Source organism: Periplaneta americana, chromosome 4, assembly GCF_040183065.1.
Source record: "Periplaneta americana isolate PAMFEO1 chromosome 4, P.americana_PAMFEO1_priV1, whole genome shotgun sequence".
Taxonomy (NCBI): domain Eukaryota; kingdom Metazoa; phylum Arthropoda; class Insecta; order Blattodea; family Blattidae; genus Periplaneta; species Periplaneta americana.
This window is the reverse complement of record NC_091120.1, coordinates 42,501,591-42,528,706: the sequence shown is the minus strand read 5'-3', so window position 1 is coordinate 42,528,706 and position 27,116 is coordinate 42,501,591. Positions and strand designations below refer to the sequence as shown.

The following is a 27,116-nucleotide window of genomic DNA, read 5'->3' as shown; positions in this document are numbered from 1 at the left end:
GCACTATCCTTGTGTGGCACCTGATGTTGGTAGGAGAGATGAATAAAGTGCACACCAACAATGCATCCTTACTTATTTACTGATTTCAATAAGCAACCATCACATATTACGTTCTTGTTTAGTCAACTGTCCAAAGACAGGTTTGTACCTCATAAATGACACCAGTAAGGCATCACTCCTGAGGTAACTAAGCCAGGAAACAATGGAAAAGGAAATGGTGATGATGATGATAATAATAATAATAATAATAATAATAATAATAAATTAATAAGACGACAAATTATTGGGTGGGCTCAGGCCCCACTGGCTCATATAATTTGGCACCACTGTATGTATGTATGTTTAGTCAACAGTCCGAAGACTGATTGGAACCTCATAAGTGACACCAATAAGGCATCACTCATGAGGCAACTAGGCCAGAAGATGACCACTTCCTTTCCCTCTTAATTGCATACATTGCTGACTAGTAATATATTTCACTAATCAGACTTAAGATGGTAAAAGGTAAAGGTATCCCCGCAACATGCCATGAAGGCACTTGGGGGGGCATGGAGGTAGAGCCCCATGCTTTCCATGACCTCGGCACTAGAATGAGGTGGTGTGGTCGGCACCACGCTCTGACCGCCTTTTACCCCCGGGAAAGACCCGGTACTCAATTTTATAGGAGGCTGAGTGAACCTCGGGGCCGTTCTGAAAGTTTGGCAATGAGAAAAAATCCTGTCACCATCTGGGATCGAACCCCGGACCTTCCAGTCCGTAGCCAGCTGCTCTACCAACTGAGCTTTAAGATGTATGCAATAATAATAAAATTGTTCTTCCTCTGACACACTGACACACATCATCAAGCGAGATGTTCTGGCTGATAATAGATGTATCAACCAGAACATCGATCAAAGATAAGTAGTTCCATGCTTAGCTAGTAAATCAGCTTCTTCGTTGTCGTACACCCCACTGTGTTCTGGGACACTTAAAGGTTGTATTTATTTCTTCTGGATATGGTTTCCAGAGTAATTCTGCTTTCTTCAACCAGCCTGGAGTCGACTCTGTGCATGCTTAGCGCACCAAGAGCAGCTCAGCTATGAGAACAAATGTAAATATTCATGGCTTGACATGATTTATTTAGGTTTTTCTAAGCACAGAGTAATATAGGAAACACTTCAGCTTGGAAAACTGTAGTATACTAACCAAGAAATCTTAGCTCTTGGTCTTATGTCATACATGTAGATCCATGGCTAACGTATAGATCTCTGCTCTAGTGCTATTGTTAGTTCTGGAGTCATCAGTGAACCATACCAAATTACCAGGTGAGAATTCCAAAGTACCTCTACTACTGCAGAGGATTCCAAGTTAAGAAGAAAGCAATGAACATACGTGGGCTGTTCCATGAACTAGTTATACGTCTTTTCTTCAGAATTGGGAATTAATTATTTTCCTTTAATCCATAACACAATTTCATTGAGAACGAGAGCAATTTTATGTGCTAAAATATTGTTACACCTCTAAAATTACCATATATTTAATTTGAGAATAACGAGATATAGCTAAATTGGTGGAATAGCCTTCTGCTTTCTTACCAAACAATGCTGCTTTGGAATTTAACAGACAAGTAGGAATGGTATAGTTGAGGCCTAGATTTCACACTGTTAAATCTAACCACAATATAATTTTTTTACTGTCTTTGTCACTGTGTATTGTAATACTTAATATTCACTAATTATTTGCATCGTTGTAGTTATTGTAGTTTTAGTAGATCACAAAAACAAACATTTATGTGTGTAAAATCGTATTTTTAGTGGCCTGAAATTGCATTTTTAGGTGCCTAAAACTGTATTTTAATGCCTATTTTTGAGCATTTTAGAGCCAAGTCGAGGTGCCTAATATTTCTTTAATGGTCTAAATGTCCGAAGTCTAATTATAATGTATATAAAATATTGTGTATATTCTGCAGGAATCATTATGGCATTAACAGTTTTTTTTTATCATTTGAGCAAACTCAAATCAATTTCAAATTAACTGTCTCATTAAAATAACAATAGCAATAGGCTTACTATATTTCGGGAGAATTTTCTTTCCTTTGGTTGGAAATGAACACAGGAATGCAGTACTTGAGAAAAATAAATCCAAAAGCGAAAACTTCCTGTTTCTTCCCCTTCAATTCGAATGATGCTTTTTTTGCATGCTATCATTTATTCCATTTTTCCAAGTAGGTCGTTTTCTTTTTCTAAGCGATATCCAGTGGAAGACTTATTTGTTTACTTCAGTATTCTCTCTTCGTACTGTGTGTCCATACCATCTCAATTGCAGAACCGATTAAAATTTAATTAACTGATGAGGAATAATGGAAATACATTAGTACCTACATTACTGAGGAAATTTACTATTTCTAACAGTGAGTAGTAATATTCTATTCTCACTGAAAGAAAGGTAATTCGTGGATCTCAACCAAAAAGGGACTTTCGAGCAGTCAGTGGACGCAAGCCATTAAGATGAACTGTAATACAATACCTGTACGTACTCTCCCTGGTAGAACTCTTGACTCAACCCGTTGCAGAAGATGCGACGAGAAAGAAACGCTTCCTCACGTCTTGGGTTTCTGCCATCATGGAGAATTGCTCCGAATCAACAAACATAATAAGGTTCGTTCTCTCATCGCAGCTTCAATCCATCAGAATGCTTCCTATGAGGTTTATGAGGAGGTTGGTTGCATCTCTTCTGATGGCTCTACTAGACGTGCTGATATCATAATTGATTGGGAGAAGGATAAGAGTGTCATTCTTGATCCCACAATCCGTTTTGAGATGCATGAGCAACAGCCACAAGAGGTGTGTCGTGAAAAACAAGTCATATATGAGCCTTGTTGTCAGCATCTTGGAGCACAATACCACATCACACATTGGACAGTTTTTGGGCTCATGTTCAGTGCCCGTGGCACGATTCCACGAGAAACTTTAAATCAACTTAAACAATTTAAAATTTCTGATGCAACGATTGATGCCATAGGATCTCATGTGTTAAAATCATCCTTAGCTATAATTAGTAATCATTTGTACCCAACAAACTTTTATTGTAAATGATTTCCTATGTTTTCGTATCATTTATCTTAATGTTTTTTTTTTTTTTCCTTTCAAATTGTCACACAATTGTTTTTAGTGATTATTCTTTATGAATTGATTAGTAGGCTGATCTATTCGAACCCTTATTTAGGGCGGCTTTTTTTGTTAAAATATTGTCCAAAGATCAGTAAGTAACTGCAGTGGTGGTCAGTATGTATGAAGAACTAAAATCTGGAAGCCTTCTGAGCTTGGTTATGGCCGTGTTCCCTCCTACATAGAGGGAATGTAGGAGAAAGAAAAAGAGAGAAATGAAAGAGATTAAAGAGATTGATTCATTTTATTGGTCTTCATTACTAAGAAACATAAGTTAGCACTTTACATTATCTGAAATGTCTATTATAACTTTAAATAAAAATAAAAAAATCTGCTCTTAATGTCACACATACTTATGAGTATTTTATATCTTACTCGCCAAAGCTGAACTGTCAGAATTTTACATTTATTTTATTAACAAACTGGTAATTGTCACGCTGCACATTCACACGTATTTCCAGGCAGACATATACAAAAATAAATTAAATATGTAACTTACATAACTTGTAAAAGCACTAAGTATCACCTCTTATAAGAGAATTTTATGAAAATTCAAGATGCCACAACAATGGTAATGCCTTTATTAATAACATGAAATATTTCATGCAACTGTCACAGGTTTTGAAAGCTTGCTCTCAGATTTGAATACTGTACATTACAATTTATTATGCCAAAGATTTTGACGAAGTCCCAACTATAACTACAAATATGAAACGTTTCATATAACTTTAATGAAAATTTAAAGTACTTATTCAGTAACGTATGGTATACTACAAAATGTTACAATATAAAAATTTAAATGATATTATGTACCTGAAAAGAAACTGTAAGAGTGGAACTGAGTGTGAAGTAACAAGGTTATTTATTTTCAGAATAAGACACAATAGGTATGTCCCAATAAAAATTAAGATTAATTCCATTATATACAACTATGCATTAATATTTAGTAGAAAAATAGGCCCTGAAGTTATTATAAACGGTATGCATAATTATTGGCACACTGTTAAGTTATGGGAAGCCTGTTTCAACAGAGTAAGGAAAGGGAAAACAGTCATTATACGGAACTAATATCTGTAACTTCAATTCTAGTGATTGGCTTTGCAGGTTCGATCTTGAGAAATTCTCCTCCATCATTAGTTCCAAGCTTAAGATCCTGGAGGGAGGCCACAATGTTGTCAACAGCTACAGGAGCTGATGGAGTTGCTGTTTTGGTAAAGTGAAGGAACGCAAAGCCTCTGTGCCCTCGCCAAGTGATGTCTGTAGGTTTAACACCTCTTTCTGCTAACGCTGCTTTCAAGTCACGGACGCGGACATCCGATGCAATGTTACCCACTCTGAGGCTGAACTCGATTGCAGGTCTCTGTCGAGGACGGATTGGACGTCGTTTCTCTTTTCTATTAGCTTCTCCCACGATATTCTGCAAGCACATGAAAGTAACTCGTTTAGAATTTGGGCATAATGTCTTACTGAATTACCGTATCTACACGATTATAATATGCACCTCTTTTGACAAAAAAATGTTGTCTTGAAAACTGGAATGTGTATTATATTTGCACGCAAACACTCCAGACTTGAACAAATTTAAATTAACGTTCAATTTATGCTACGAGATATGATGGGAAACTGCTGACAGAAAAGGCCATTGTAGGTTCATGTTTTCTTTTGTGCATATTTTATTTGTAATTTCATATTCATTTTTGATAAGAATCATTATTAATTTTACTTGAAGCAAGTAAAGCGATCAGTTTGGAAGTAAATTCCGAAAAGACAAAGTATATGATTATGTCTCGTGACCAGAATATTGTACGAAATGGAAATATAAAAATTGGAGATTTATCCTTCGAAGAGGTGGAAAAATTCAAATATCTTGGAGCAACAGTAACAAATATAAATGACACTTGGGAGGAAATTAAACGCAGAATAAATATGGGAAATGCGTGTTATTATTCGGTTGAGAAGCTCTTATCATCCAGTCTGCTGTCGAAAAATCTGAAAGTTAGAATTTATAAAACAGTTATATTACCGGTTGTTCTGTATGGTTGTAAAACTTGAACTCTCACTTTGAGAGAGGAACAGAGATTAAGGGTGTTTGAGAATAAGGTGCTTAGGAAAATATTTGGGGCTAAGCGGGATGAAGTTACAGGAGAATGGAGAAAGTTACACAACACAGAACTGCACACATTGTATTCTTCACCTGACATAATTAGGAACATTAAATCCAGACGTTTGAGATGGGCAGGGCATGTAGCACGTATGGGCGAATCCAGAAATGCATATAGAGTGTTAGTTGGGAGACCGGAGGGAAAAAGACATTTAGGGAGGCCGAGACGTAGATGGGAGGATAATATTAAAATGGATTTGAGGGAGGTGGGATATGATGATAGAGACTGGATTAATCTTGCACAGGATAGGGACCGATGGCGGGCTTATGTGAGGGCGGCAATGAACCTTCGGGTTCCTTAAAAGCCATTTGTAAGTAAGTATCATTATTAATACGAATATTATTTTTAACTATGGTAATGACGTAATAAAGAATTGCCACAATAAAATTACTGACGAAAGAGTGGCATGATGTTAGTAACTCTCAAGCAATGTTCTGACATCAACTCAGATTTGCTGACTGGAAGTTCCAGTTCTGATACTGCAAGTGAGGATGAATGTAATGTATAGCTAAAGATAAGGGTGCCTTTATAACCCATCTTGATAATATAATTTTAATCTTTAGTGGTTTTTAGCACAGGTGTGTACTATATTCGCCAGTTCTTTTTTTATTTTAGAATAAAAAATTGGAGTGCATATTATATTCGAGTAAATACGGTACTAATCCAAATGATTTATTTTATTTATTTATTTAACCTGGTAGAGATAAGGCCATCAGGCCTTCTCTTCCCCTCTACCAGGGGATTACAACTACAATATTAAGAATACAATTACAATTATAATTACAATTAATATTAAATTTACAAATACAATAAAAATCAAAGTACTAAAAGATGAACTGATTAATAAAAGCTAGACAGTTTATTGTAAAAGTTAATAAGAGAGAAACATTTTTTTTTATTAATCAAGTAAAAATTAAACCTACTTTACGCAGTAAGAAAATGCTTAATAAGTTTGCTTTTGAATGCTACTAAATTCCGACAGTCTTTGATGTCACTGGGTAGGGTATTCCACAAGCGTGAGAGCGAGATTGTGTATGATGATGAATACGATGATGTCTTATGTGTTGGTATGGCTAGTATGCGGCTATTTTGCGTGCGTGTGAAGAGTTTATGATATGATGACAGGTAACTGAAATGGGAGGCAAGGTAGGTAGGTGTCGAGGTGTGAAGGAATTGGAAAAGGAGAACAAGAGAATGAAAATTTCTATACTCGTTAAGCCGTAGCCAGTTTAGAGTTTGGAAAGATGGGATAATGTGGTCAGTGCGACGGACATCGCATATAAAATATTTTATTCCTTGAAAATTTGGTTCGTTCATTTTCAATGCAGTATATTTCACAAGAAATGACTTGAGTCAGCCTTTATCGAGGGAGTTATTATACTGAATTTCCATATACAGTTAATATCCAATGTCTGATAATGGCGTTGATATAAATAATGAAAAGTAATGGCGTTAATGGGCAGCCCTATCGTACTGCACAATTTATAGATCACTATTCTGATACTATTGTTTCAGGTTGAATTGTAATTAAATTATTTTTCTACAAATAATAAACTACTTTCATTACGGGGTTTGGTATTTCATTTTGGGCAAGAATTTCTAAGTTACTAACATGATCTGGCAAAAGTGAAAATTAGTAGAATTTCGATAATAATGGAAGTACTACTTTACTTATATCACATTACGACACCTCGTAAAAATCCAGGTTCTAACTATTATAAGTGAAAGAATGTCTAACAGTGGGATTTTGAATTCACAATTTTCCATTATTTTCTACACAATCATCATCATACATTTGTTACTACGGGATGAAAATGAAATACTAGTGAGACTGAGTATAGGATATTGACTCTTTTTACATGTAACAACTATGTATTTCTTTATCTGATGGAACCTTCACTTAGGATTGTTTCAATCTAAACTTCATTGCTCTCAGCTGGATTTGAGTTCTAATTGTAATCTTTTAAATTATGTTGACATTCTGCATGTTCCATGACCTTTGCGAAATTATAAATTTCATACCTCAATTTCATTGGCTTCTTCCACACTTCCGTCTTTAGGCACAGATGACGCTTGTTTTCTGGCACTATTGCGACGGCGACGGAACATGCGTGTGGGTCTTGCACCTTGAATATTATTTCCATCCATGGCAGACAGATTCTGTTCAACACAGCCGTCCTCTGCTGACCTGTTTGGCTGAATACGTTTTCTGAAGCGATTTCTCCCAACACCCCCTCGTAAGTGTTCTTCAGTATCTGAGTCAACTTCTTTTAGTGAACAGTCTTTGCCTTCCCTATGGATAAAAAAAATTATGAAGAGCCATACAAGAAGAATAAAGATATGTAAAATTATTATTTTATGACGATAAATCTATGTCAAAATAAATAATCATGTGCTTTCAGTTATTTGCTAGTATCAAAAATGTCTCATCAATGCTGAAGCATAATAAATTATTTTCTAAGGAACAAAACTCGTAACAAAAATTTTTCTGTAAAAGACAACACAATATTATTATATTATTCTCATGTAAAAAAGACTTGGTTTATACCTAAAGACTTCGTGTTCTCAGTGCAACCAAAATGTCGATATATCTACCACAAATGTTTAAAATGTGCTCCATTTACTTCAAGATAGTGTTTAATTCAATCCTTGTTTCAAGTAGTCTATAAATTCTGGCCCTGTCCGAAAATGTGCTGTTTCAGACACTCCCTTAGGAAAAATTCAAGAGGTGTGAGCTTTGAAAATTGCTGAGATCATGGCCAAGGTTCACGTCATACAATCCAGTGTACACCAAAATTTGATTGAGTTTCTGGTGAACCATTATGACATAATTTGTAGTGGTCTAGCTGGAATCATACGCTAATTTTTATGTCTTTTATATATACACCAAGTCTTTTTACCTGAGAATAATGTAATAATGTGTTATATTTCATAAAATGTTTTTAGAGCCTCATGGTCTAGTGGTCAGAGCTTCTGGCTATAGTTCATGAGGTCCTGGGTTCGATTCCCGGTTAGAGCAGAGGAATTTTTCCTTAAAGGGGATTATTCCTGTGTTCGTCCATGGTCTGGAATTTAGGTTAAGTTTAGATTTAAGACCTCTCCTGGCACCACATTATCATAATCATCCTATCACATCATCGGGGTAATGTAACTCCGCCTTCCAGGTGCCCCAACCTCAGAAGTGGGTTACAACTAAGCCACAGCCAGGAGAGAAGACCAGATATGTCGAAAGACAACCTGGTGGCACTGGATAAAAAAAAAAAATGTAATTATTAAGAGTTCTGTTTCAAAGAAAATAAATGTGTTAACTAATTCTTCTATTTGTCAAGTGACTTGTATCATACAGTATATGTACTGTTATCTCACCTAAGATGAAAGCTATACATTAAAAATTTAAGAAGAAACTAGAGTATATAGAATTACAACATATTGATGGCTGAGAACCAGACTGTTCTAAGTCCAACTTTTTATAAGAAAGAAATCTGTATTTCATTGTGTTCCAGTTCTCATCTGTTCCAGTTTGATATGAATCAAACAAAATTATAAATATTCCTCTCCATAAGGTTACTATGAAGCTATTCCAAATTGTTTCATGAAACTTTGAATGTCAGGAGCTTAAAATAGTTCTTCTGAAAAAAAAAAAAAAAAAAAAAAAAAAAAAGAAATAGTAGAATGGACTTGGAACAGTCTGGTTCTGGGCCATCGATATAAAGGCAAGAACTAATGAAGCTTAAAGAGAACAAACTGAAACTAAGTAATGTGTTAAACCTTTGAAACATTCTGGAAGTTTCAACAATAGGTTTGCAACAGTAATGACTTCAAACTGTTTCCCTTAGAAAGAACAAAATAAACACTGGGGCAGAGCGAATGCATGAATTTAATACCCCACAGGATGTTTTAAAATTTTATATTATGTACTTCGCACTTCCATTTCATCATCATCATCATAATGCATATATGCTTGATGAATATACCAATCTTTACTAATGGTAGACCATTTCATTATTAGTTTAAAAGTTTTTTTATTGGTTATTTTACGATGCTTTATCGACTGCTATGGTCATCTAGTGTCTGAATGAGATGAAGGTGATAGTGCCAGCGAAATGAGTCCAGGGTCCAGAGTTGAAAGTTACACAGCATTTGCTCTTAAAGAGTTGAGGGAAAACCTCGGAAAAAACCTCAACCAGATAACTTGTCCCAACCAGGATTTAAACCCGGACCCACTCGTTTCACGTTAGGCATGCTGTTACTCCACAGTGGTGGACAGTTTAAAAGTTAAAATACTATGTGAAATAATAGTTAGCATGTGCAATTTATGTTGATACGTAATTTTCATAGCAGAGAAAGATACTTACAGTAAAACCCCATTCAACCGAACTTCACTTAACCGAAAGGGTGGAGTAAAAAGACATCTCTATTTTTTTGACACAAATACTGTCTAAAATATAACTACGTCTTATATTCCAAAGGTATGTCAATGCATGACGGTAACACAGCTACTGTTTTATTCTTACCCCATATAAATGCTACAAATAAGGGTGAATGCCCTTTAAGGAATGCAGTCGATAGACAAGTCTGCTCATAGCGGCTAGCAGGTGTATGTTGGTCTCGCCAAGTGAAAGTTATTCTTTGTTTACGTAGGACCTTTTGTTTCACATATTCCCTACTCGAACAATTTTGGAACCATTCATTTCCGAATAAGAGGTGACAACTGATTCCGCGTGAATTCATTTCCTTGATGCTGTAGGTGTTAAGCAGTACCCATGGATTATCCGAAAAAAGTGTTATCTGAAACAGGTTCGCCCCCTTTAGTTCGGATAATCGGGGTTCTTCTGTATAAGTAGAAAAGAGCCACTATTGTCTAGACAGATCTTTATAATATATTATGATCGAAAACAAAAGATTAGTTAACTTTAGCACAACTCTGAATGATCAGGCAAACACACTACTGCCTGAGCTAACAGTGCTGGCTAAAAGTCAACTTAAACTTAGAAAAGTTACATAAAAAATTCAAAATGAGCTTAATAAATACTCAGACAAATGATCTAACGTAACCTTGACTCCCTGCTCACCCCAACTCTGCTTCTCGTAGTATCTGCAGAATTGGTATGTCATTCAGTCTTCGTTCTGACAAAATACTCCATATGATGCCAGTTGGTTTAGGTAGCCTTTCACTTATTTCAATAACTTGAGTTGGCGTAATAATGATATCTACAGGAACGTCATGTGCCTTGAAGAGTTGAGCTGGTAATGTATCAAACACCTAAGCAGGATACAGAAATAATAATCAGATATTTTAAAAACAACTAACACTGATCACAACACCATAGGGTTACTTAATTTTAGAACTAAAAAGTGGGGAAATTCAAAGCAAATTTTATTTATCATTCCCATTTTACATATTTCTCACTGTCTCGAACTTTATTAAAAAAATCTCTTACCTACATTGATATCATAGCATTATACGTGTAATACAAAACTATTAACAATAACTTTACAGTTCCAGCGTTGAACATACGTATTTCGCTCATCAGCCTACTGAATATGTGTGTATCTAATGCCTACCCACTTCACTTGCGTGATTCAAGTTCCGCATACTGTGGATAGATGGCAGGGCTGTGTCCCATTTTAACAATGAAAATACTTTTTGACAGTTGCATTATGTGCAAAAATGGCAAAGTAGTATTGTTAGTAATAGTTGGCTAACTAAAGGAAGTAAAAAGATTGATAACCAGAAAGAAATGCTTAGAATTTTGTTCTATGTATGCCAGCACAGATAATAAAATAAAATAATTGTACTGTATACACAAACAGGTGGTTTTTGTACCCTACTTTAGGAATACTTAAATGGGGACTGAAAGTAGGATCTGGAAACATGTAGTATCCAGTAAAAATGGGTAATATGAAAACCTATAACACCATTTACAATAAAATCGAATTGTCTTCCTTTGCCAACTTTCCTATGATGACTTAATATTATAATATTTCTTTTGCATCCCAAGAGGGTGTTGCTTGTCCTGGAGCCTAATCCAGATAAAGTAAAGAATAATAATTTACAAGTTTCGAATAAAAGTTATTGTAAAATATGTGTATGTTGTATTTTTCTAAGGTAAATACAACTATAACATTGAAGTAACGTGCAAATTGAGTTGTATGTGCTCTGAAACAAGTTTTTAGTTCTTGGACTTTCATTAGTTGTGGTCAGGAAGCTGAGTAAGGGTAAAGTTTGGGTGACATTGAACTACCAAAGGTTCCCTGCTATAGGGGAACAACTTAGAAAACTCCATTGGTCTGCGCATGCATCAATCTTAAAGAGTGACACAATATATACTATTCACCTCCTCCTTCCTAATTGTCAGCCAATAGTAGCACGTACTGATAGCAGTGATGCACCAGATGACTTGTGAATCAGTAGTGACAATGGTTCAGATTAATGAAGGGAAACTCCAGACTCTGGCTCCGGCACAGCGGTAAGGTTTAGTAACCTCCTACAACGGAGTTTTTCCAGTTGTTAACCTATAGTTCTATACCTGTTTGGGACCAGTTTCCTACAAAAAAATCGTCAATCTGAGACTATAACATTGGTTGTTTCAGAAGCTCCACGTATTACTTACCTGACAATCATGCACAGTTGTAACAACTATAGTCTCCTGACTCACAGCACCCATCTTCATCATCATTGCAAACTCTAGATCAGCATAACCTTCTCCTTTGCCTATTCTATATCCTGTAATAGGTAACAGTTGCGATAGAAAAACAAGAAATTGCAAGAGACAAAGTCATATAAAAATATATACAATTTCCTTTGTTGTCTTTTGATTAAGCAAAAGGACTTGACATTACTAATATGCCTTATGAATATACTTAGGATTATAAGGAAACTGCGCACACAGATGAATAGAAAAAATTAACTGCCCATACTAACTGCAATGATATGAAAACTTACTTGAAATAAGATACTGTTTTACGAAACAACTGCGCGCACTTGGAGAAAGTAAGCTAATTGAGTTTATAGGCTATTCTCCCCATGTCAACTTTATCATTTTCAACAGTTAAAAGATTATCAACTCAAACTCTAATGCCCTGTTGTAGCCTCCCCCTTATTTGTTACGAATATAACACTCGGGGTCCAGGACACAATACTAGGGAACTAACCATTTCCCTAATAATTCGTCCTGTATCTCTCGCATGTTATGTTGATAATTAGTAACAAGTGGGGGGGGGGGGGGTTACAACAGTGCATTAGAGTACATAGGCAAATATCAAAGGATTTTTATGTTGAAAGTATTTGTGGCTGCAAACTAAAACCACTTGTTTATCACCAGTCCTATATACATCTCACAAAAGCCACTAAAGCAAAAGAAAATTGTGCCTCCAATGATGTAGCTTTTCTGGAAAAATACAAAGACATAATATGGACTATCAATGTAAGCCTATATGGTATAGCACTACAGATTGCAAGTATCTTAGCATCTTTAAACACTGACTTTAAAATTGTTACCCACAACTTCCACTTTCCAAAAGTGCTTATAAGTTAATGCTAATAATCTTTTGTGTGGTCGGCCTCAGTAGTGCACTTGGTATAGTGCTGGTCTTCTATGTTCGAGGTTGCGGGTTCGATTCCGGCCCAGGTCGCTGGCATTTAAGTGTGTTTAAATGCGACAGGTTCATGTCAATAGATTTACTGGCATGTAAAAGAACTACTGCGGGGCAAAATTCCGGCACACCGGCGACGCTAATATAATCTCTGCAGTTGCGAGTGTCGTTAAATAAATCATAATTTAGAATTTTTTCTTTTGTGTGTTGTAATCTATGTTTAGTTAGTTACCTTCTTTTGAAACAGCAACGGATCCTAAGACCACAAGATCCACTTTTACTTTGGCATCAAGCCCAACAGGTTTACCCCATTGTTCTAAACCTCGACGAGAAGCTGCTACCTTCAGTTCTTGTTTTGAAGCATCTGATGGAGGTTCTACGTGTTGAAACAACCCCGAGCGTAAGCTTGGAATTGGTACCAGTAACTTTTTCCTTGCCTAAATTTAAGAAAAAATTGACAAATTATTTTTCCATCTAAAATCAAAGGAAAGTATTTAAAACACTTCCCCATAATATGAAGCTCATACTTACTTCTAAAGTTAAGAAACGAACAGCTTCTTGGGGTTTGTCCGGGTTGATTTTGACAGTAGAAGCATGTTTAAAAACATTAAGCTCCGACAGTTTCTGAGCTGCCTCCTGAGAACCCTTGAAATTTGGAATGCGACCATGGACAGGCCGAGGAAAGAGTGACAAGTTATGTTTTTCCAAATAATCCCATACCTTTTTGCGAATACCTTGCTTCGTCACCTCGTCCGCTGAAATAAATGTAATAAAATTATTAAATTTAGCCTAGTTGTTGAAATTCATGACCAATTATTTTTAAAATATGATTACTTTAATATCTGTAAAATTTATTCGCATAGCACCTACGTAACGGTTCTTCATTTGCAATCATAATTTTGGATGTAATCACAACAATAATTTCAGGTAACAAAATCGTACATTTAACTTCTCTGGTCTTTTTCAACTTCAGCTTTCTGTAAAAATAGAATACATATGTAATACTTCAAATTCGACCAACATTAACAAGCTGAACCTAGTATGAGAGCAACGCAACTGGTGGAAATGTTAAAATTAAACTCATTGATGATTTTTTCCGTAAATAGTGTAAACTATTTGATAATTCTAAATTGATTTAATAATGTATAATGAATATATGTTTTATGATCATCATTCGTGATTGTTATTATTCAATGTTGGCAAACTGTTTTACCGGTATTACATTGTTTGTCAAGTTATTAATGAAGATAACACACTTTTTCTCCTTTCATAATACGAAAAACAGAAACGTTATTCTGCAAAATTAAAAGAATAATCAAATTACAAGTGGTTTAAATGTTTAACATTATATAGTATTACGCTTGGGATGGTCGCCATAATATATATTTTTGGTAAAAAAAGTTAAAAAACCTCCTCGAAATATAGGTGGAGAGTAATACATCTTTGTATCTTATACTCTTCTTTACACTTGTCAAAATGACATTGATATTACAGTTTCTTAAGTGTATGGAAAGATCAGGAACGCAACAAATATTATATAATACAATGTGAACATTCTCTTTCTACAATAAAGATTATGTAATTTCGAATGTATTAATTTTACACTTTTGACAAGTTCACAATTGCCAATTATTAAACAGGTACTTCCCCAATTTCTCAAATGTTGGTATTCTCTATAAAAACAGTTTCACTTCTAATCTTATATATTTATTATAAATATAACATTTGCAGACCTAGAAGTGCTTTCTGTCATTCATTTTATAATATGAATGACATTTTATTTTCCTATTACTCATAATTTCTGTTTGTACTTCACGCAGAATTGATAGAGCTACCAACACAACCCTATATTTTCATTCGCTTTCCTTTTTTAGCTAGTAGATAGAGGTCGTAACCGCAGTCGTAGCGTTACCATATTGGGCGTTGCGGGTCTATAATAAGATAGTCAATGTTGTAGTCAATGGCCTAGTGAAATTCAGCTTCATTTATGTCGTTTTCATCAAACACAGAAGAATTCTGTGCAGTAATGAAACTGCTGAGGATTTTTTAACGTGCTGTGGTATAGTGTGTTCTAAAAATTTGTTAGTACACAAACAGACATATAGATTAAGACGATATTGAAGAAGACGCCGAAGCCTAGTAGTGAATGTGATAAAAAGATGGCGGATGACAAGAGTCCTCCAGTTGACAATCTACATACCAAGAATGGCAATTTCATTTGTGGTGTTGTAGAAGGTAAAGGCATCGTATTAGAGGTGTTATTAGTGTGTAATTAAATTTATGCATATTTTTCTACAAATAATACTATTACTATTTAAATTCTGGAATGTTTATTTTTCAAGATAACACGTCATTAAAACACTGGGGGAAAACTTTATGTACGGCTTCCTCATTGCCAACAATTTATCTGAAAAGAGCAGATATGTTAGTGTTTGTCGAATGCGGATCACGAAAAGGTACTGTTCAGTGCCAGCAATTTATTTTCTGTGTATGAGGTAGGACTGGTAGGGGTAGAGGGGAAAGAAAGAAATTGTAAACTGAAGTTTATCTTTGACCTCGCAATTATCAAAAAATACTAAAAAGAGCAGATTTTTTTGTGGTTTGTCGAGTGCTCTGGGGAGGGATATCGGCGGGATAGCTATCTACGTACCTAATACCAAAAAAGTAGGCTTATGCATCGCGTACCAAACGTCTAAACAAACCATACCTAAGCTGTCACTGATCGCTGCAGCCGCTTCATGTTGGTATATGCATTTCTTGAAAGGGTTTTGCCAGCCATACTCAAGACAAGTTGATGAATGTAAAAGAGCTAGTTTTCATTCTGTAATCATTCATAGTTTCACATTTGTCAAATCTACAAATCATATTTGAAGATGGGATTTCGGTTCATGTAGGTCTAATTTCTCTGTCATCTTATCATTGAAGTATTACTCAGTTGGCATTTTTAGAGTATGTTTTTCTAACATACAATATTAGAAGAATTTAGTGAATTTATTTTGCTAAAATGGCTTAACTACAGGATGTCCAACAAGTTCCGCATCATAGGCAATAGAAAATTTGTAGTGTACGGAGTTGGCTCGACGAGAACTTACGTAATTGGTAGATAGGATGCAGAGGACCCAGAGAATGGTCTCCAAGGTCGCCAGACTTAAACCACCTTGACTTTGCTTGATGGGGTTGTCAGAGGGAAAAGATCTATGAAGTGAAGATTCGTGATCTGTAACATCTACAAACACGGATCGAAGAAAAGTGTCGTGAAACCATCGCTGATGTGTTACACTGCATTCTCAATAGCATGAAGTTTCGCTTCCAGACATGTTATGAACTTGGAGGCGCTCATATTGAGCACATATAATTTACTCTATGACGTGAGACTTGTCAGACACTCCGTATAACATAATAGCTATGCATGCATTCGATAATGTCTTTTCTCATATTACTTCTTGTTATGCAAGTCGTTTTAATTTAACGCTTATATAATTTCATTTTAAATTGTGTATTTGTACTCTTCCTGTGAAATTCACTGTGCCTTTCCAATGGGCTTGAAATTATATTCCTTCTTCTTCAGCTATTAATTATTTTGGGTATCTTCTATCATACTTATTTTTACAGTTGTATTCTTACATAACATGAAGCATCTATTTTCAACAAATGTGTTTGATACGTACATGATCCTTGGTATTACTATCAACCAGACAGTTTTGTACAATAACCTTTGCTTCTCCGGAACATGTATGGTTTTCTTGAATACCACTCTATATATAAAATAAGGCATCATTGAACTGATAGTTTGTAAAATTATTTGTTCTTAATTTAAAGGGACAGTAGAATATTGACAGTTATATTACTGGTTGTTCTTTATGGTTGTGAAGCTTGGACTCTCACTTTGAGAGAGGGACATAGGTTAAGGGTGTTTGAGAATAAGGTGCTTAGGAAAATATTTGGGGCTAAGAGGGATGAAGTTACAGGAGAATGGAGATAGTTACACAACACAGAACTGTACGCATTGTATTCTTCACCTGACATAATTAGGAACATTAAATCCAGATGTTTGAGATGGGCTGGGCATGTAGCACGTATGGGCGAATCCAGTGAATCCAGAAATGCATATAGAGTGTTAGTTGGGAGGCCAGAGGGAAAAAGGACCTTGAGGGAGGCCGAGACGTAGATGGGAAGATAATATTAAAATGGATTTGAGGGAGGTGGGATATGATGATAGAGAATGGATTAATCTTGCTCAGGATAGGGACCAATGGCGGGCTTATGTGAGGGCGGCAGTGAACCTCTGGGTTCCTTAAAAGCCAGTAAGTAAATAAGTAGAATATTGACAGTTGTAAATTTGCAAGTCGTGAAGAAAAATCTGAACATTAGTGAAACTGACTGTATATCTCTCAGATGAACTAATGTTAATGAATGAAACACAAGGGTATGAGATTAATTCAAATGTCATCCTGTATTGTGTAGATACTGAATGAAGTGTTCATATTTTCAGGTTTTTATGGACGACCTTGGACTACAGAACAGAGGAAGGATTTATTTCAGAAGTAAGTTGGAAATATTTATTGAAATAGGTTATCACATCACAGATTATGGCTTCATGGCAAAGTTTATAATGGATACTTTTCTCGATTAATAACAGGAGCATTTTATAAGATACAATTAAATCTATTTCTCATTTTAAATAACGTATTTTGTTTTTGCTACTCAAACAGGGGAGAAGCCACAAATAAGTATATAAATTTGGAATTAGTGACTTGCTATAATGTCACCGGTGTAGCTCAGGGGCTAGCAAAATGGACTTGTACTCTAACACTGTGCTTGAGTATGATTTTGAATCTCACTTGGGTAATTATCTGTTTGAGGTCCACACCTGTGGAGTAACGGTCAGCATGTCTGGTCGCGAAACCAGGTGGCCCGGGTTCGAATCCTGGTCGGGGCAAGTTACCTGGTTGAGGTTTTTTCTGGGGTTTTCCCTCAAGAGCAAATGCTGGGTAACTTTCGGTGCAGGACCCCGGACTCATTTCACCGGCATTATCACCTTCATTTCATTCAAATGCTAAATAATCTAGATGTTGATAGAGCATCGTAAAATAACCCAATAAAAAAATTTGCTTGAGTTTTTTTTGAAGGCTTTTCCCCCCAACTGTAAGGCGAATGTCCGGCAATCGCATGGCAAATTTTTTGACTTATCTCGTCAAAAGTCATCTTTGTAAAACACATTCAACTGATACTAATATTACCAGTAACTGCTATGTACTCTAGCATCTATTTCGTGTGTGTGTGTATTGTGTGTATATATATATATATATATATATATACTTGTATCAATGTAAGCCATGTGTAATTGAAGGCTTATTTATGCTGGTGGTGAAGTATAAACAACTGTGTAGTTGATACAGTGTCGTTGAATAGCTATTTGAAAATGTCTTTGAATTGTGACAAGTTTTAAAATGCTCTTTAATTTAGACGATGTCTGAGTGAATCTTGCCAAGCAGCTAGGTATATTTATTTTTAAATTGACTGGCAGAATATAAATCTATTTTGTCCCTATACTGTTCATAGATACTAGTGGAACAAAAATATTTCCTTGTCTTTAGGTTGAAGAAATGGGGAATGGATTCTTATCTTTATGCACCAAAGGATGACTACAAACATCGTGCCTACTGGCGGGAATTATATACAGTGGAAGAAGCAGAGCATCTTACAGGTAACTTTAGAAAATTTAGAAGTGTCAAAATTAATTAGTAATATTGCCAATTTCTTCTGTACTGGTAGCATTTAAAATCGTTAGAGTAGAAAATACGATTTTTTAAAAAATGTACATAGATGTGTTATGATTTCTTTGGCGAAGCTTAGGAATATGTCCAGTAAGTACAAGTTATTGTTGCTACTGTTGCTGCCGTTGCTAAATGTCGAGACTGATGGACAGTTCGCATCTAAAATTGATGTTTCAGATATCTCTGCATGTTAAAAACTAACCAGATATATAATTGTGCCATTCCTAAATAATGTTTTTACTGGAATACAAAGTTTTAACATGAAAAATACTCTTTGGAGTAAGTGAACGTTTACAATACAGATTCCTAAATTTTTAACAAGTTGAAGGCAATAACTTTCATGTTCTATGATAACTCAGTTATTACAACACGGTCCATGGTCACATATTTGATTCTCACGGTTTCCTTCACCAATGAATTAATTATTTTTATTTTTGAAATTTCGATATGATGAATTCCATTGTATTTTTTTTTACACATATTGATGATGATGTTGGGCAATAGTGAGAAAAGTGATTAATTACAATTGCCAAATTTTAATAAACGAGATATTTAAGAATAGTTATTGTTATTTCTATTTCATCAAACATACATGGATACTGCCTATGAATAGAATGCTAGTTTTTGAAGTAAATACTTAAAACTTTTCTGTTTCTTCTTATAATATGTATTATTAGTTTTTGAAGTAAATGTTACCCGGAACGTTTCTGTTTCTTCTCATATCCGTGCTTCACTACTGAGTTAAAAGTTGAGTGTACCTAAGGATTTTATAACCATATTTTTTAAAAATTGTGTGCTATTTAGCATGTTTTGACAATTTTATTTGATACATCTGTAGATTTTAATGACAGTTTCTACCATATTTACTTGAATATAATACACCGTGGGATATAATGTGCACCTCAGTTTTTTTTATCCTGCAGTTCAGAAAAAAATTACTGGCGAATATAATACGCACTTGTGCTAAAACCACTTAAGGTTAAAATTATATTATAAAGACGGGCTATAAAGGCACTCTTACCTCTAGCTATAGATCATATTCATTGGATCTTCCAGTCAACAGGTCTGGGTTGATGACAGAATATTGATTGACAATGACTTATGTCATGCCACTCTTTCATCAGTAATTTTATTATTGGTAAATTCTTTTGGGTTATTTAAAGATGCGCAATTGTTAAAAGTTGTATACATAAAATCTCGTAATAAAAAAAAAGTGTCATTAAGTTATTGCCGCAGTTAATTAATTTTCACTTTGAGAGAGAAACAGAGGTTAAGGGTGTTCGAGAATAAGGTGCTTAGGAAAATATTTGGGGCTAAGAGGGATGAAGTTAAAGGAGAATGGAGAAAGTTACACAACACAACTGGACGCATTGTATTCTTCACCTAACAGAAATAGGAATATTAAATACAGATGTTTGAGATGGGCAGGGCATGTATCACATATGAGTGAATCCAGAAATGGCTATAATGTGTTAGTTGAGTTAGTTGAGAGACCTGAGGGAAACAGACCTTTGGGGAGACCGAGACTTAGGCTGGTATTCATAGTCGACACTTTCGATTAAAGTGTCCTTTGGAAGATGCAAAGTATCACTTTTCCGTTGCACAGTCGACACTTTGGATGAAAGTGTAGTTCCGACCACACTTTGAGCCGAAAGTGGCACTTTGTATAAAAATGGAAGTTGTCGAATTATTAGAACGTGCGGAAGAGATGCCACAATTAGTGGACAATGTACAAATTAGAGATAGGCCTAAAGACAATCCCGTGGAATTTTATAATGATATAGAATTTAAAAAAAACGGTTACGATTTGATAAAGAAACTTATTGAGATTGCTTATATTTTCGATGACTGGTTGACAAAAACGAATAATAGACGTTTTCCAGTGCCTCCAATAATACAGTTATTGACTGCATTAAAATTCTATGCTACAGATGTGTACCATACATTAATATATATAATATTATAGTTCAGGTATTTCTGTAGTAACATTCGTATATTTATAACCTCAATTCGATGAAGTGATATGTAGGTAGATATGCCTATATAACCTATTTTTTATTACTGAAACGAATTTGTTAACTTAAATAATATTAAACTAACTTCAATCTAATGTAGGCATAATTATCTTAAATTAGCATTGAGAGACTTCACATGCCTGCCTTCTAAGCAGATTCCATAATTATATTGGGTTTAAAATGATTTTGATTTTTGTTGACTACCTGTATTTTGAAATGAGATTTATCTTGATGTTGATATAATCATTACTGTTTTGATACCAGTAATATATATTTTCACGCCGGTAAGCAATACATTTACTGTCTCTAGTTCATGTGCAGTCATAACCGCACCATGAAAAGAGATCTCATACTGGTACTATTAGGCCTATTTTGTTTTGCATTGTAGAAACATTTGGCATTCAAAATGTTCCTGAAGAGCAGGCAATAATGGAAACGAGAGAGAGAAAATAGTAGTAGTAATAATAATAATAATAATAATAATAATAATAATAGCAGTAGTAATGTGTTTATCTCATTCTTTTTTTACTTCTATTCACGAAAAAGACAAAAATGAAAATAACGGAAATAACACGATAGATCAATGAAGCAGATACATATAAAACCTAACCTAACGATATAAATTTAATGATATTATATATATACAAAACTTAACCTACTCAGTCCAACTTGACCTAACTATATAAACTAATAGAAGATATGTAGACTACAAAATCTAACCGAACTGTATAAATCAGTGGAACGGATACATACAAAATCTAACTTAGCGACATAAATCAATGAAAAAGATATGTACAGAACCTAATCTAACTATATAAATTAATGGATCAGTTATGTATTGTACAAAACCTAACCTAATTTCACCAGCAGTATCACTAACTATTTAATAAAATGTTATTCTGAACTGACTGAAATAATCTAAACTATCGGCAACAAAAACTAGAAACTGAAATAAAACAACTTTAAATATACATTTTCTTCCTCGCGCAATCAGTAGGCTCCCAATTCAAATCACAAGCATTGTAATTTGTAGGTTATACATCATTAATTTGTTATTGTCTGTTCACTTGTTTTGAAAGGCATTGTGGGACTTCTATTACCAACCAAATTGTAACTCTACACTTTGCTGGCGTAAAGTGACACTTTGTGAAGTGCACTTCTTCAATCGTCTATGAATACCACTAATATGAAAGAGCCACTTTCGTCAAAAGTGTCACTTTGCAAAGTGGTGATATAAAGTGTCAACTATGAATACCAGCCTTAGATGGGAGGATAATATTAAAATAAATTTGAGGGAGGTGGGATATGATGATAGGGATTGGATTAATCTTGCTCAGGATAGGGCTGATGGTGGGCTTAGGTGAGGGCAGCAATGAACCTCCGGGTTCTCCAAAAGCCATTTGTAAGTAAGTATTACAATCCTGTAAGTACGATTTCTCTTCTAGGTACAATACATTGAAACATAAGTAGGTAAATACATACAGCTTGATTACACAACTTTTAACACTGTATCACTTCAGAATTTGTATTATATGACTTTCTCGTATTAAATTCTATCGTACTTGGTTTACATGTTTCGACCTGTTATTGTGCAGTTCTGAAGAAGACCAATAACAGGTCGAAACATGTAAACCAGATACGATAGAATTTAACACGAGAAAGTCATGTAATACATATTCCTTAAGTAAATACATGTGTTGTCTGTTGTGAACTAGATCTAGATTAGCTCTCTTCGCTTCATACACATTAAAGAGAATTGCTGTTTGTATATAATATATACATTACCTATGTTCCTAAATTAATTTTCAGGCCTGATTTCTTCAGCCCGAGATAATGGCATCACATTTTACTATGCCTTGTCACCTGGTTTGGACATAACATACTCTAGTGCTAAAGAAGTAGCGGCACTGAAAAGAAAGCTGGAGCAAGTTTCACAATTTGGATGCACTGCCTTTGCTCTTCTTTTTGATGACATTGAACCAGAAATGTCTGAAGCAGACAAGGAAGTGTTCCAGTCGTTTGCTCATGCTCAGGTAATTAAAAATATAATTCACTTTTTCACATTGTCATCTTCTTATCACATCTGATTAGAAAGTCGAACTATTAAATCATATTCTCTTTGTTAGATATTCCCATTGAATTGTGATTTTTGCTAATAGTTATTTTCGCATTCAACATTTTTCTTATATTCTTTTATTCTGAATTAATTTTACATTTCCAAGCTATTTCAGTTTGTCAGTTTACAAATTTTCTTTTAGACTTTTAATAGTATAATACTCTTGAGAACTTCTATAATTGAATGGCTCACTTGAACAACACTATAATTTCTCGTAAATGTGAAATAAAGTGAAACATTGTTGTACTTGTCATTTTGGAATATATTAGCAAATTTTCAGGCTTCTGAATCATCATCATCCTCATCTGTTCCCTGCAATACACTTACACGAACACTTACACATACACTCACCTAGTACACGACATAATTCTTCACAGATACACATCATGCTTAATGTGGCCTGCCGAAGTGGTGTGCAACTTGAAAATGGGACACAGTCCTGCCATCTATCCACAGTATGTGGAACCTGAATCACGTTAAGTGAAGTGGGTAGAGACGCACTCACACTCACTCTCTCACTCACTCACTCACTGTCAAAGACCGAACTACTGAAGACACCATGAGGAGTTGGGAACGAGAATGGTGAGCTACAAACAATGGAGCCGAAACAAAAAAGTACTTTCCAAGCATTGCAGAGAGACTAGTTACGAAAATCCCAATTTACATTGGGACTCATGGCCATACTCACAGGACACGGAAGAATAAGAGCCTACTTCTATAGATTCCACATAACATCAGATGAAACTTGCCCCTGCGAAGGAGGAGATCAAACCGTGGACCATCTTCTACACTATGGAGAAGCATAATAACCAAGGGAGGAATTTGGCCACCAGATAGAAGAGACCTAACAAAAAGATTCTTAAAAGACTTTTGCAAATATGTGAATTCAGTTGAATTTACAAACAATTAAAGTACAATAGAACACAGAGTAGTAATAAGCATATATCTGTACATAATGTAAATACATAAACGTAGGCAGAATAGTATTTATTAAGAAGTAATATCTAAATTGTACAAAGTATAAACATTACTAAACTCAGGTATTCCAAACAAATAGCGGTATAATACAAGCTTATATTGTAATTAGTCAACAATCAGGTATAGCTAATCAATCATCAACTTAACGCAACTGGAATTCAACTTAAGTAATATGCATCCCATGCATTATTGATGTAAACCATAACATGTAGTATTACAAACTGTAATGGAACATGTTGCTTAATTAAGTTAAAAAAAAAAATAATAGTAATAATAATAATAAAAAACCCAGACACCCCTCTCCCTCCCTCCCTCTTTAAAATTTACTTTCAGATCTTTTTTTTTTTTTTCTTTCTTCTTCAAAAGATTGCCGTCCCAACAAATTTGCTGCCCTGGCCACAGGCCATGTCGCCCATATGTAAATATGTTTCTGTCTGCATTGATATTTAATCTTCAGTTGTCTTGAATTGGATGATATTTGTAATTTTTTTATCCCAATTTAGGTATCTGTGAGCAATGAAGTGTTCCAGCATTTGGGTCAACCACGCTTCATGTTGTGCCCTACACAGTATTGTGCAGCTCGTGCCACACCTAATGTTCAGAACTCAGAATACCTCAATACATTAGGGTCAAAACTTGCACCAGAAATAGACATCATGTGGACAGGTAAACATATTGTGACATTTCGTTATCAGTGAATGAATAAATGAAAGTTGTGTAACTAAATCAATCTTCTTAATGTATCCAGCTGTTTGCTGACAACAAATGTAATTATGTAATTAATATTAACATAAATAGAATTGCACACTTTTGTGTGTTATTCTGTGCTAAATAGAATGAGTGATATGTTGTTGTTCATTGCCAGACAGTTGACATTGAAGCCATTCTCTCTTGCTGTGAAATATTTCTCAAAGAGGTTTTTTTGGTTAACAAAGAAAAATTCCAATATTGTATGCAGGTTCTTTGGCTTGGAGTTATGGCCTACAGTTAGTTTGGAAGCTACTCCAGTTTTTGCTTGGTACCTAGAACTGGTATATTTGGACTGGCACATTATAATAATAATAATATAATAATATTTATTAATACTATACACTTGAGCTACATTAGGCATTGCAGCCCGAAAGAGCAGAAGCTCGTGCTCGGGCGCAGTTCAGATCAGTTATACAAAATATATCACAAAATTACGAGAGTTCATTGAGCACAATCACATTAATAAATGGTAAAATACATACAGCATGTAATAACAGGGTCTATATACAAATAGAAAATACAGAAGTACATGAATATTAGAGTAACAATTTTAACTCAATTAGCTTAAACAATTAAATAATTAATCTGATTTGTTTCTTAAATCTATGTGTGTTAAGTGTACTTAGCTCAGGGTAAGCTCTAATTAATGTATTATATATTTTGGGTCCAAAATTTCTGCTGTGTTTTAATCCAGCAGTTGTGTGGCATTTGGGAGTATTTAGAAAGAAACTGTAGTTTTGTCTCGTCTGGTATTCATGAGGATCATATTTCTATATTTTATTTAAAGAGCTCTTGATGTTACATTTCATGTTTATGTCCATATTAATTTGATTTTTGAGTAGGTAACCTACCTAGCCAATGTATTTACTATTTTATTTTAGTTGTTCAGCAGGTAATAGTTGTCCACTAGAAGATAATTATTTTGGAACAACTGGATAATACCCATGGCAGACCAATATCGATAGTCGACGCTACTCGCTGGCTATTAGTCACCGGGCCGTACCGAGCTGTATCAAACAAAAGACAATCGAAATGGTGGTAGTCAAATTCGCGACTATATTCTTAAATAATTCACTCCATTAGTCAAGTTCAAGGTTTTATGTAGTACAACGGCAGTTTTTTGAATGCATTAAAAGAAAATGCAGATGTAGTAAGATCTTAAACTAGGTTATCACAAGGAAATGAACAGGAAGAAAGGTGTGTTTCACGGAATATTATTAAAATGACGGAAAGTAAATTTCCGGTTAATGTTCGCCAAAGCGTAAAGTATGTAATTATGACCGCGTTGCTGTTGTATTTCTCGCCTAGAGGAAAAAACCTAGCCTTTTACGAAAAAAAAAAAAAAAAAAAATTAGGGACCATGAAATTATTCACCGCTTTCGTTATAGGCCTATCATTGTTTATCAATATTACGAATAAAAAACTGTCATATTATATAATTTTAACTACTACATGGACGAATGAAATCAAATTTTATTTCAAAATTAAAAAGTTTCGTCAAATACATGCAAATGATAACATTTATATTACATAATATGTAAATGAACTTCATGTTAAAATCTCCTGTCACTTCCCTATCCCTAAACTAACCTAACCAAAGCTAAGCTAACCTAACAAAACTAACCTAACCAAAGCTAAGCTAAGCTAATCTAACCTAACCAAAGCTAACCTAACCAAAGCTAACCTAACCTAACCTACTCCCATTCCTCGACCTCATATAAATTATCACGTGCAGCTTGCGACAGGATCATATTACCTGTCTGCGCATGCGCGGACTTGATTAATAAAAACCTGAACTAACCAAACCTAACCTTCGTATATGCAAGGTCTGTAACCGGAGCAAGAAGGGATCTCAATCATTTAATCTGCAATGTACACGCGAAAATAAATTCAAGTGAGGATCACACTCCCACTGCATGAGAGCTCCGCGCATGCGCTACAGCAAAACTGTTTCTGTCCTGAACCTCTCATCTAAGCCAGTCATAATTTACTCGCAATATTTACGCAAATACACCTTGTAGCTAACACTGGTGCTATCTCTCAGTAATGTTCAGCATGAAGGAGGCAGAGAGAGCGAGAGAGAGAAAAATTTCTCCCACCAACTACCCTACACACCAACGTCATATTCTTATGTTGGTGACATTGTGTGTTTAGTTAAATTTGGTGGTAAACGTAACGGCATGGTTCAAAGCGACCGTGGCAATTCTCCAGTTTAGCGATTATTTTTGTTAATTTATGGCAAGTTGTGGTAGTGTTTTAGAATATAATGGATGTCTTTACTGTAATTGTAAGGATGGCAGTTTACATATAATATGTTATGCCGGTGGCCACAAGTTGTGGTAGCGTTTTAGAATATAATGGATGTCTTTACTGTAATTGTAAGGATGGCAGTTTACATATAATATGTTATGCCGGTGGCCACATTCAAATTTCAAATAACACTTGCTAATAACTTTTGTTTCATGAATATTGTCAGCTTCTTCAAAGCTAAAAGATGCTGTCAACATAATAGTTAATAGCAGTTAGAAACTAACTGCCAGTTGTAATATTTGTCAGTACTGAATTTCGAAATAAAG

At 34.9% G+C, this 27,116-nt stretch overlaps 2 protein-coding genes across 4 annotated transcripts in view; one reads left to right on the top strand and one right to left on the bottom strand.

The window, feature by feature from the left end:
* Positions 1-3,371: 3,371 nt before the first annotated feature.
* lost (methenyltetrahydrofolate synthase domain-containing protein lost) lies at positions 3,372-14,015 on the bottom strand. The gene is made up of 7 exons (XM_069823256.1): positions 13,775-14,015; positions 13,436-13,659; positions 13,137-13,341; positions 11,923-12,035; positions 10,381-10,571; positions 7,331-7,601; positions 3,372-4,563 (listed from the first exon to the last, which is right to left on the bottom strand). Exons 1-7 carry the CDS (start codon positions 13,797-13,799, stop codon positions 4,201-4,203), a joined length of 1,392 nt encoding a protein of 463 aa, XP_069679357.1. The 5' UTR covers positions 13,800-14,015; the 3' UTR covers positions 3,372-4,200.
* Positions 14,016-14,822: 807 nt separating this feature from the next.
* The window catches only part of Oga (O-GlcNAcase), a 64,775-nt gene continuing 52,481 nt past the window's right edge, over positions 14,823-27,116 (top strand). For all 3 annotated transcript variants that reach the window (XM_069823255.1, XM_069823254.1, XM_069823252.1), the window contains exons 1-5: positions 14,823-15,139; positions 17,397-17,448; positions 18,502-18,611; positions 22,506-22,729; positions 24,294-24,456. In XM_069823255.1, coding sequence (XP_069679356.1) covers positions 15,064-15,139; positions 17,397-17,448; positions 18,502-18,611; positions 22,506-22,729; positions 24,294-24,456 — 625 coding nt within the window. In that variant the 5' untranslated portion in view covers positions 14,823-15,063. The remainder of the gene's footprint in view (positions 15,140-17,396; positions 17,449-18,501; positions 18,612-22,505; positions 22,730-24,293; positions 24,457-27,116) is intronic.

Excerpts from the sequence above, each read along its gene's own strand:
- lost (XM_069823256.1), bottom strand. The coding sequence starts at position 13,799 with ATGATTGCAAATGAAGAACCGTTAC. Across the intron at positions 13,342-13,435 it reads TTCGTTTCTTAACTTTAGAA|GCAAGGAAAAAGTTACTGGT; the intron begins GTAAGTATGAGC and ends TCTTAAATTTAG. Across the intron at positions 12,036-13,136 it reads CGTTGCTGTTTCAAAAGAAG|GATATAGAATAGGCAAAGGA; the intron begins GTAACTAACTAA and ends TACCTATTACAG.